Genomic DNA, 12,822 nt, shown 5'->3' with positions numbered 1-12,822 from the left:
CAAGCACCACATCGGGCTCCCTGCTCGGTGGGGAGTCTGCTTCTCCCTCTCCCACTCCCCCTGCTTGTGTTCCTGCTCTTGCTCTCTCTCTCTGTCAAATAAATAAAAAAATAAAATATTTTAAAATATATATATATATATATATATAAAATGAAGAAATTCTGAAAAGTAAACTAATGATAAAAGTGGGAGTTAAATCTGTAATAAAATTACAAATTAAGTTAGTTCCTTAGCTCATATTTTATACCAAAATAAGTTCCTAAGGAATGAAAGATTTCAATGTGAAAACTTGGCCATAAGAATACTAGAAGAAATGAAAAGAAGTTGTGTATAATCCTGAAGATGGAAAATGGCTCAAAGCACAGAAATCAGAAATAAATATATCAAGGTACTTGATTTCAAAAATTAATATCTGCATGGGGTAGGGGGAAGTCAGAGATAAATGAAAAATGGAGGGAATTATTTTCAAATGGTACCACAAAGATCAAATTCCCTCCCATGAAATCAAATCAACAGAAAAAAAGGCAAAGGTTATGAAAAAGAAATATAAACAGACCTTAAGCTTTTAACAAGATGTTCACTCAAATACATGGTAAGAGTACAAATTCTAAGCCCCAGGTTACCACTTTACACCTATCAGACTGGTAATGATCAAAAAGTACGTGGCTGGGAAGTGAGACACTGCTGTCCATTGATTTGGAAAGTGTAACTTGGCCAAGTTAGCAATATCTCTCAAGCTTACTCATAAATACATCCTTTGACCCAGCAATTCCACTTCAAGGACTTTGCTCTCCAGACATATTATTACCTGTGCAGATGACATGTAAAAGGCCACTCACTATAGCAATGTTTGCGGTCAGTTTCAACCAAGATTCCATTTAACAAGGGACAGTTAAATTATATTCATTAATGAGGGACCAGTTAAATAAACTTGACATATTATATAAAGGAATATTATGCAACTACTAAAAATATTTAACTTAAGTGACTAATATGGAAGGATCACCAACAGCAATTCAAAAATGGCAGATAAAAACTGTATGCTATCATTTTCATAAAAGAAAAATACACACACTCGGTTTTTTTGCTTAGCTATTACAATAGAAAAAAATCTCTGGAAGGAAAACCTTGTAGAGGACCTACCTCCAGAGAGAATTAGATCTGGGGAGCTGAGGGAGAAGGTGAATTTTCACTATCTTTTCACATCTTTTGGATTTTTCAACATACGTTATACTAAATATTTTTTAAGTAAGCAAAAATTAAACTCCATCATGGGTTACATTTTTCATCTGAGTCTCCTATTTCAAGTTTGGGGCATATTCTCTGAATATTCAGCTTTAAAGTACTGTCTTAAATAATCAACATATTTTGCCACCAGTAGGCATAGACACCAAGAACAGCTGCCAGTTGTAAATAACTGATACGCTTATTTATCACTGCATATCCCTGAAAACCAGCCCTGGAAAGAGACATATGTGCATCAACATTATTTGGAAGAATATACAATAAATGTTAACAACGACTGTTAAAAAAAAAAAAAAATAGAAAAAAAATAAAGTTCCGTCTTAAAGTTCAAAGGATCCAAAAATCTCCCAGTTTAAAAATCTGTCAATATATTTAAAACCATTAAAGAAAAACTACATATGCATAAGCATCTGGTTTAGATTTCTAGTTTTGTTCTGCATACATTAAGTGTTTGTACATGTATTCATACACATGTGATTTTTCCTTTTAAGGAAAGATTCTTCTCAAAGTTTGCTTTTAATAAGTCAAAGTTCAAGATCACAGGACAGGCAGTCAGGAGACCAAGATTCCAGCCCTTGTTTTGCCTCTAATTATCTATGACCTTGGAAAAGCCACTTACTGAAGGCTTTCAGTTTTTGAGTTTTTTTTCATCTGTAGGTTAGGAAGCTGGATTTGATTAGTGCTTCTCAATTTTAAACCGTGCCTCCTTTGACAATCACAGTAAGTTCACATGCTCTTTTACTTGTAATGCAAAATAAATTTAACATCAAGAGTAAAAAAATTAAAAGGAAAAGGTAAAATACTATTTTATTTTCAAACTGATCCTGCTGCTCATTTTACTCCTGCCCATCCTCCACACACACATATTCTGGAAAACTGGACTAGGGGATTTCTAAGGTCTCTCCAAATTTAAAATACAAGTTCTGCATATAAGGCGAAAGAATTATCCTTAAGTATACTTACTGTAATTTAATTTGGAACATCTCACTATTCTGAATGGCCCATACAGTTTTAACAAGGATACAAAAATAAAACAAAATAACGAATATGGAAGTAAAAATTCACATTCAGCCTTTTAGGTGAAGGAGGCCTGCCCAGGAAAAGAATATCAAACTGTAATCAGGGGCGCCTGGGTGGCTCAGTCGTTAAGCGTCTGCCTTCAGCTCAGGTCATGACCCCAGGACCCTGGGATCGAGCCCCGCATCAGGCCCCCTGCTCCGCAGGAAGCCTGCTTCTCCCTCTCCCATCCCCCTGCTTGTGTTCCCTCTCTCGCTTTCTCTCTGTCAAATAAATAAATAAAATATTTTAAAATTAAAAAAAAAATAATCTGGTGCTCTTCCATTGGTATGTGATAAACACAGGATAAATCAACAGCCACAGGGTTTAACAATGGCTATTTAAAGAACCGGCACCTGCTTCCTAAGTCACACTGTTCAAAACAGGAGCTGCCACCATTGCCGAGCAAGTCAGCTTGAGCTCACAGAAATAACGAACTCAAATCTGATTTTTAAGGAGAGGCTATATAATGCTTGGGGAGGAGAGAAGAATGTTTCAGGTGGAGATGAATGGATATATTATCAGAATAATCTGACTGCAAACCCAAAACTCTGTGGCTGTGAGCAAGTCTCTCAATACCACCTGAACTTGTTTTCCACTTCTGCACAGGGACACTACCATTTACTTGCTCTAGTGATCGCATAGTAACATTAGTATAATTCTATCAGCTAATAGAGGGGAAAGCACTTAATAACTGTCTACACAAATTCTTATCCCAATATTCTTCTGGAATTCAGTTTAGGAAAGATGATGTTTTAAGCTCTTCTTTCCTTCCATTCTCATGATGTTTCTTACATTCGAATTTTGTTCCATTATTTAATATCTGCCACTGTGACTGAATGGCTCTCTCTCTCTACCAAGAAGACCAGACTGTGGGTTCCACAAGGCAGAGCTCATGTCTTATTCAACTTGATATTCCCCAACAATCTAGTCTAGAACATAGCAGATGTGATAAACTAAATTCAGTTTAGTACAAAGGAATATACTATGTATCTTACAACAATATGTAATATTCCCCCCTTCAGCTATTTTAGTATGTTCCTTTAATATCTGAAGGTAATTTTTAAAATCTAGCAACATAACAAAATAGCAATTTTAAAGTCATGCCCATTGATCATGTAAATTTCAGTTAATGTTATTACAGTGACATAATAAAACATAAAGAAATCCCACCTCTTTATGATCTTCTACAACTGTCAAGATAGTATCAATAGTATGTAAAATTCCCATAGCCATTACTGTTTTGTCTTCAATTTCTTCATATTCATCACTTTGAAGAACTTTGCCAAATATCTCAGCCTATGAACATAACATACACATATTCAACAATCAGTACTGTTATACTTATCCCTCGCTGTTGATATAAGTTAATAAAAAGGCAGGGGCACTCATCTAGATGTCAGCCTTGCTCAAACTTAAGTTACATACTTTGCCGAGTAAATCAATGACAGAAACTGTATGTTTAAAATATGGCCATTTTTTCCTTATCTAATCACTAGAGTAGAATATACATTAGTTATAACAATTAGATGGCTAAAACTTCCGGTTATCATTAAACAAATAAATCCAAAGTCTGGGAAAAAGTGAAATCTACCAATAGTCAAATGAAAAATTTGGTGAAAGGTAGAAGACATAGTCAAGAAATCACCCAGAAAATGAAACAAAAAAGACAGACATGGAAGACAGGAGAAAAAAGGCAGAAAAATTAAAGACTTGGTCCTGACCCAATATTCCATATCAGAACTATAGAACAGGGGGAAGAAATGGTAGGGATAAATTAATCAAATAAGTAATTCAAGAAATTGCCCAAAACTGAAAGAGTTTCCAGATTCAAAGCTCAGAAAGTGAAAATTTAGAAGGCTCACATCAAAGCACATCATTATGAAATCTCAAAATATTACAGATGAAATGATCCCAATGTTATTAGATTTAAGTACAACTGACCACAGAAATTAACAACTGTCAGAATTACTAGAGCAAACATTTTTATATTAACATTTCAAAGGCTTATAAACTAAACTCCAAATTTTGGAATTTAATTTATTCAGGTAAGTCAAGGCTTTTTATTTTTATTATTCAAGGCTGAATTTACTTTCAAACTAACATAAGACTTTGCCCATTCTTACCAAATGTTGGGTCATATCAACAGCAATTGAGGCTACTTCTTGGCTATATTCGCATATCATCTTCTGGATAACATTAGTAACATCGTCATTTTCCGTCTCTCTAACAATGTGCAACAGCTCCTGCATGATAGGCCTCACGTGCGGCTTCATATATTCCTTAGCTAATGCAATAAAACAAACAAAATCAGTAAAAACTTAGGCATTCACAAGTGGTGAAAGGAATCAACTTGGTCACAAGGTAAAGTGGCACAGAGTAACAGATTCTTGGCAGATACTTGCTCTATGGTAAATAAGACACAAAGCTGTACCAAAATAATCTTCACCAATATATCCATTTCCTTTTAAGTAATTGGGGTATCAATCCTACACATGGGAAAGAACTGTCCTACCCAAAATGCCAAAAGCTTTCATTGAGAAATTCTAATTATACAAATGCTCTATCATCAGCATGACTTATAGGACATGATTATGTCATCAAGATACAAGTGTAAAAAAAAAATCATGTACATAAAAACTATGCCCAATAGTGATGGGCACGTGCCCGTTTCCCACCACATATCCCTGTACAATATCCACTGAAACACTGCTGAATAGAAGTAAACTAGGTTCATGTTCTTCATAAAACTGAATTTACCTTCAAGGGTTAACCTGAACTTTAAACAATAATCTTCTAAACAAACAAATGATTTATCTGTGTTATCACTCGCTAGAAATACCACTTGCTACTTTCACAACTAGTAGAATCATAGAATCCTAGAATTGAAAGGACTCCTGAGGCCATCTAGTCCAAGCCCGTGAATTTAAATATATGGCTATCTAACCCTTGACATATGGTGTGCCTTGCCCAAGTTGACACAGCAACCTCGTAGCACAATCAAAACTAGACACCAGGTCACTGGATTCCCAGTATACCCCAGTGCCCAATGATTACCAACTTATTTCCTAATCTGAAATTTTTCTGGAAACCAGAAAAGGAGAAGAATAAAATTCTATAAAATTCTGAGGAGACAAAGGCTCAGAAATCTAAACCCTGCACCTTAAGACACAGAAAATCATCCTTATTAGGGAAGGAAGTAAAGAAACTATTTGAGAAGACTATGTCAAAAATAAAAATAGAATAAACCTCCTAAAAGGTATTTTTGGCTTTACCTTGTGTCTGGTTAGAAATTAATGACTGGAGAGCAAGGGCAGCTTCAACTTTGACAGGCATCTCCTTATCTTCAATCAGGCTCTTCTTTGCCAATTCAACTGCGTTTCTTAGATTGAGCTCATTATGAAACTTCAAAGAACTGAATGCATGAAGTACCCAACAGGACTATGTTAGAAAAAGAAATTAAGTATGGAACTATTAGGATTATGGCATTCCATAATAAAGTCATGCATAAAGGAACTTCTTACTAAGTAAAATATAGTTAACTCTACCAAGTACTGTTTGTTTTGGGAGGGTAGCATATTAGCCTTGGTTGCTAACTTCTGGATCTCCCATTTTTTTTTATTTAAAAAGGCAGTTTTGGGGGCACCTGGGTGGCTCAGTTGCTAGGCGTCTGCTTTCGGCTCGGGTCGTGATCCCAGAGTCCTAGGATCGAGCCCCACATTGGGCTCCCTGCTCAGCAGGAAGCCTGCTTCTCCCTCTCCCACTCCCCCTGCTTGTGTTCCCTCTCTCGCTGTGTCTCTCTCTGGCAAATAAATAAATAAATAAAATCTTTAAAAAAAAAAAAAAAAGGCAGTTTTGTTAACTTCTAAATTATCTATATGAATTTTTCACAAGGAAAAGAAAATGGAACCAAATTGAAGTGTCTCTGAAAAAAGAAATCCTGTTCAAGCTTAATAAATACTATGATTCATAACTAATTTGTTAGTTATATGTAAGAGCTACTACAAACCATTGTTTGACTTTCATTTGCTGGCCTTCACATCAAACAAATGAAACATTATTTTCCCTTACTAGCATCAGGACTTAGCAAGGTTCCTTTTTTTTTTTTTTTTTTGCTCATATAAGGTATGAAGAATTTTTTTTTTTAAGATTTTTTATTTATTTATTTGGCAGAGAGAGACACAGCGATAGAGGGAACCCAAGCAGGGGCAGTGGGAGAGGGAGAAGCAGGCCTCCCGCTGAGCAGAGAGCCCAATGCGGGGCTCGATCCCAGGACCCTGGGATCATGACCTGAGCTGAAGGCAGACGCTTAACGACTGAGCCACCCAGGTGCCCCTGAGCTATGAAGAATTTTAAACCTTCTAGAGGTTACCAAATTTTAAACTATTAGACCACAGAATCATATTATTACTTTAATTCTCTATGTACATACAACACTATTACCGGTAATTTGAATCGCCACAGACTTTTTAGCAGGAGAGTTACAATTCATAGAGCCTGTCAAAAACAACAGCCTACCTATAAAAATACTTGTACACCCTCTGCACCTCTAATCTGCATGTGCCCAAATACTTCCCCAGTGAACACTGCCTTCTGTTTATAAAATGCTTTTGTGTGTAAGACATTGTTAACATATGTTCTTCATAGCAAGACATTCTTTGTGTTGATGTAGTTATAAAGATAAATACTAGGCTCTTGAATTAATGTTCTATTTTTATTTCTCCATAAAAGATATTGATTTCAGAAGTAATATACACTTAGAACATGAATAAGTTTAAATGGATTATTATTTTCTAAGGCATATATAGCAACCTAATATACAATTTATACTAATCAAGTTTTTAGCCAAACTAGAATTTCATGCTGTTTTAGACACTGAAAATTAATCAGTTTATGAATTTACATTGTATTATTGCTGTAACATTATCCCCATCCCTGCATGTGTTACAAATGCAGCAAGTAAGGCTAGGGTGAACATTTAAAGCAGCTGGAATTAAAATCTGTAAATCCCTTATTTACTAGTTTGTTTTTTATTAGCTTGGGTGACCATAAGGGACATTCTAATTGACTTCATTTTATCCCAATATATGGTAAAAGGTCAATTTATCCAAAAACATTTATTCAATAATTATCTTACCAATGAAAATTTTTTTAAGTTTATTTTTTTTTTAATAATCTCTACACCAACATCAAGTCGCATGCTTTTCTGACTGAGCTAGCTGGGCGCCCCTCAAATGAACACTTTAAGATACATAATGAAAAAAAAAAAAAAGATACATAATGGAAATATGGAAAACTTACTCTAGCTCGAAGATAGCCCAGGTTAGACAACAGTAACGGAAATACATGGTTCTGCAGCAACAACTCCATTTGGTCCTTGAATAAACTCTTCTGTAAGGAAGCAGAAATGAAGTTTCAACTTAGTGATGCCTTGTTCATATATAAAAATCAAAACTAATACAGTATGTTTATTATGACTTATGCTTAATATATTTCCATGTACAATTTTATAAAATTATTTGACCTACATATTGTATATTTTTAAACAAGACAGAAACAGTACCTTACATATAATTTGATACTGATCGATTTTTGTAGCAATAAATAACACTAGTCATTTTGTACCCTTTTTTCATATGGCAACAGTTTCACACTGAAAAACTGACACAAGTGAAATTTTCTTTTTAATTAAAGAAACAGGTGACAGAAAAAAGGATGTTTACAGTCAACTCAATTATGCAGAAGCAGTCACAGGTTTTAAATTATTCACAACTTTCATATTTGCCTGTGCTTAAGTAAATTATATTATGAGTAGCCTGACCTTCAATAAAATATCAGCCAGCGAGCCAATCACATGCAGGGCTCCATCTTTCTTCCTTGGGTTAAAGTTCGGGTCTGTTAGGATCTGATAACAAAATGCCATCATTTTGGGCAACACCTAGAAAAAAAAAAGAATAATCCATTTTAGTCTATGTGAGCTTTCACTGCCTTACTACTACAGTATTAAGTATGATACACAGATTTTCAAAAGTAAAGCCATTTTATTGTGTTTTATCAAGCAATTATAATTAAGAAAACAACCCTTTTCCCTAACTAGGACAGGAAAACATTCAAGTGATAGATTATAATGAACAATGTAATTTTTTAAATAGTAGGGGTGTAACTAATGTTTCAATTTTGGACTTAAAAAGAGTAACTGCATACCTCTTTTCTTTTCTTTGCAGCAGTATACAAGAGAGTCTGGGCTGCTGTGGTGGGAGAAGCATAATCTTCAAAAATATCTAGGATTTTAAAAGGTTAAAGCACATTAGCAAAAATACAATTACTTATTATAGACTTTGAACCCGACTGACCACTATGCCTAAACAAAAAAATAAAACTGCCCATACACGACACTGGTTTACAGATAAAAAGGTGAAGGATATATCATCAGTGCTCCCATGCACAACAATTATTTATCAAACTCTATATGTTGTCCTTTTAAACAATCATATTAAAGAGAACAATATATATTAGGCATATCTGTTTCACTGAGGACAAAAATTTATTTAGTGCTTACTATGTGCCAGGCACTGCTCAAGGCTCTGGGGATACAAAGAACAAACAAAAAGGGTTCTCACAGAAATCACAAGGTGAGAGAAAGAAACAGATTATACACATACACACACAATAGGTATGATAGGGTAAGGAGAAAGAAAGTGACGTTATACAGAGTGCTAGTTTAAATATGGTGTCAGGGAGAGCCTCTTTAATTCTCTGTTGGGGTAACACTTAAGCAGAAACTGAACGAAGGAGGGAGAAAACTCTACATGGAAATCTAAAGAAAGCTCTCCGAACAAAGGAAACCACACGTGTAAAAGCCTTAGGGGACCACTAGGCCAGGGTTTGGCTCTGTCAACAGGTAGATTCAGCAGGCGTCCAATGGGTATTTATTGAATATACACCTATTTAAAACACACCACTGAACATCGTGAAAATCTTCACAAATTTCAGAACAGGCAGATATTTGAAAAGTATCTCATATGTCCATATTTAAATAGAAAAATAAAACCAAATCTAAGTCTTTGCCAAAATATAAAATACAAATGTAATAATACTAATAACTAACACGTATTGAGTGCCAGACACTATACTCATGAGATGACCTACTGTGCCCAGAACTTACTCTTTGGCAGGCACTATGCTAAGATTTGACAAGCATCTATATTCTACTCTAAGCAGTTAAAGAAGGTAGTATACATGTATTAACCGACTTAATCCTCCCAACACTATTAATATTGCTGATTTTATAGCTGAAAACAGTGCATCTCAGAGACTAAGTAGCTTGCCCCCAGTCACACAATGAGTAAGGGACCAAGACAGAATTGCACCCACACTGTCTTAACATCAAGAGCCTGCGCTCTCAGTTTCTACCAAATCTAAAAACATTATTAATGTCAATGCATTTAGATTAAGAATACTTCATTCATATAAATAATTGTAAATGACAAAAATATAAAAAGAAAACTACCTAATTGTGTAACTGTTCTTCCCTATAGTTATCCAAAAGTAAAATATACATATCAAATAGTAGGCACTTATCCTAGTCCACAAAAGAAAATGATTTTTTTCAAAAAAGCACTTCAGTCTTGAATTATCCATATTCTCTTTTAATCAATAAAATGTAAATTCTGTCAATCAACACTCACAACTCTTTATTATTATATTTCTAAAAACTGAGATACTATCCTATTTGACATAAAGAGTAAGTGAAATAATGGTAGCTTTCTGAACACTAAACAAATACTCTGGTCGTTACAAAAACACACAGGTATTATAGACAAACTAAACACTAAAAGAATACCTTGAAAATAGAAGAAAGACTGGCTAATCATTCCACTCCCAGGAAAACAAAGGCATTAGGAAGGGGAAATAATAAATCATGCATACGTAAAATGATTTTCAAAAGGAAACAGTAGAACGGAGGGATAAGTCAGATGTGTAAATATTGTTTCTCCTTCATTTGCTCCTCCGGTACTTTGTCTCCAAGAGAAGAGGCATTCCCTCGGTTACTGAATCAAATGATACCAAATACAAAGCACTGTAAAAGCAACATAACCCAATCATCTAGCATCTCTACCAGCAGGCTTAACTCAAGTAGCCGGAGACACCTGGCGCAACAAGGGAAAAGCACTGCGTTCTCACTATCTCCAACGTGCGGGGGGGGCAGTGCTAGTTTTATCGATTATTTATTCTAACGTTTATGGAAGGCAGACTAGAGCCAAGCACTAGCAGAGGAATGGAGAGGTGGAGAAGGGATGGAGAATGCAAAATAAAGCAAGTAAACAAGATAAAGTCCCTGCCCTCAAAAAGCACTAAGTTGCAGGAGAAAGAGGTACACAAGTAACATTCTGCTATGTGAAGTGCCTGAGTGTTCCAAGAAGCAATTAGTTTAAACCAAGGATAAAAGGGAATGAACTCAAGCGACCTACACAGTTCAGGAACTTCCGGAAAGATCCAAGTGAAAAGCTTCCTCCAGAGAACAGGGTCACACAGTGATATTCTCACTCTCTTGTGGAATACTTAGCCACTAAGATTAAGAGGCATACTAAATTGGGATGCTCCCAAAATATGCAGAAATCCAAATAATCTCCCAGACGACGAACAACCCAATCTACAAATGGGTACCCCAAAAGGTAGAGAAAGGGACGGTCCCTCCAGATCAGCATCACAACAGAAAAAGTTGTAGACAGTTCCATGACTGCTTCAGCACCCCTAAAAGGGATGAACAAGACGGCTTTCCAACATCAAAATGCTAAGGCCTCAAGTCCATTGGCTCAATAGAACATCAAACTCTCATGAGTTTCAGAGTTTATCAGGCAATGCAGAACTTTGGGAACTTAACAAATAAAATCGGCTTAAAAATATAAACTTAGTTATATTACTCTACATATCCAGGAACTGATGAGGAATAAAATCATCTTGATTACCAAATTTCATTCTTATGTACTCATATGGATCTTCTTGCCACAGCTCTTCATCCTCATCTTTATAACACATCACAGAAAAAATCACATCTTCAGAGATATTCTGAGAAAAAACAAAACAAAATAACAAATGGCTATGGGCTATTCAAATTTGGGAAGTATTAATAACGTATTTACTGACAGCCTTTATGATGTTAGTTTTCCAGACTGTTATATTAATCTTTGTGGTAAGCTTGCACTGGCTGAGGGGAAAACAGGAAAGCAAGAGCCTGGGGGAGCAGGGGAGAAAGAGTTAAACTTAAGATTGCTTTTAAACAATAACTGATTAGAAGTATAGTGAAAGAGATGAATGGAAATGCTATTCTTTGAAGCAACAGCGGCGATAATAAAGTTTTACTAACAAATCAATATTAAACACACCTTAATTCTTTAAGAAAGAAAAATAAATATCAAGCCAAGGTTATATTTACTATTGTGTTTCTTATTGTAAACATTTTTATATTTCCATTTTGGCCCTAAATGTCAATGTACGAGCAATATTAAAATTTCTTTTCCTCTTCCATTTTCAAAAAAATTTCCTACTCTAGAAATGTAGATTTCAGGTGGGGAAAAAAAGAAATCATATCTAATAGCCTCTATGTACTCTGCTGCTAAAGCTCTACTAAGCCCGTTTGTGCTTTAACAACTACATATGTAAAAACAGGATCATCTCTTCTCACTTATTCCAAATTAAATTCTAGGAGAAAAAAATTCAACTGAGGGACTGGACTTTTCTTATTCCTACATTACAGCAATGTAAAAAATAAGGCGAAAGGCAATAAGAAAAGAAATCCACTCTTAATTTGTAACAACATAGTATATAAAATGAAATCGGTATCTTTATTAGTTGCAAAGAAACTATCACTATTTGATCAAGGGGATTAGACAAATACTATTAAGATGTCCACAGAAACAATACAAAATATATTACATTTATAAGACCAGTAATAAGGTAACACTAAACAAATTCTATCCTGAACACCAAAGGCAAAGTAAAAGAATTTATTTTCCTTTTTAGATATTATCATAAAGATTATAGAATTTAAGAATTCTTAGTTTGAGAGGGAAAAAAATTCAGTTCCTAGCATCTTTGAATTATCCAAAATTATCTATATGCAAATAAGAATTCATTTATTAATGGCCAATAATTTTTCATTCTCATTTGTTCTTTAATTAAACAATGATGCTGAATTCTATCTTTAAGTAAACAACTGATTTAACAGAAAACTTCAAATTTAATCCCCAAAGAGAGATAAAAACCTTGTTAGCTCATACCTACAAAAGAAAATGACCTTGTTTCATTTCCTGCAAAATAATACTACCTTAGTAGAGTCTTGGTGACTCTTTTCAAAATGTTATCACATAAAATACCAATTTGAGCCTAGCAACCTTTAGATAAGGACAGAAAAATATTACCTGACTGAACAGAAAATAAACTGAGGCTAAATGAGACTCCAAGCAAGACCAAGTGAATCCAGGTCTTACAACTCATTAAACTTGAAGGCCTCACTCTTCT

General features: G+C 34.8%; 1 protein-coding gene across 2 annotated transcripts in view; it reads right to left on the bottom strand.

Moving 5' to 3' along the window:
* Positions 1-12,822, bottom strand: part of IPO8 (importin 8) — a 65,114-nt gene that overhangs the window by 26,199 nt on the left and 26,093 nt on the right. For both annotated transcript variants that reach the window (XM_021690482.2, XM_044914900.1), the window contains 7 exons: positions 11,271-11,370; positions 8,506-8,582; positions 8,123-8,239; positions 7,603-7,692; positions 5,577-5,742; positions 4,428-4,588; positions 3,475-3,600 (listed from right to left, as the gene is read on the bottom strand). In XM_021690482.2, coding sequence (XP_021546157.1) covers positions 3,475-3,600; positions 4,428-4,588; positions 5,577-5,742; positions 7,603-7,692; positions 8,123-8,239; positions 8,506-8,582; positions 11,271-11,370 — 837 coding nt within the window. The remainder of the gene's footprint in view (positions 1-3,474; positions 3,601-4,427; positions 4,589-5,576; positions 5,743-7,602; positions 7,693-8,122; positions 8,240-8,505; positions 8,583-11,270; positions 11,371-12,822) is intronic.

The sequence above is a fragment of the Neomonachus schauinslandi genome, chromosome 5 (genome assembly GCF_002201575.2).
Source record: "Neomonachus schauinslandi chromosome 5, ASM220157v2, whole genome shotgun sequence".
In the NCBI taxonomy this organism is placed as follows: Eukaryota; Metazoa; Chordata; class Mammalia; order Carnivora; family Phocidae; genus Neomonachus; species Neomonachus schauinslandi.
This window is presented reverse-complemented; position numbering and strand designations above follow the sequence as displayed.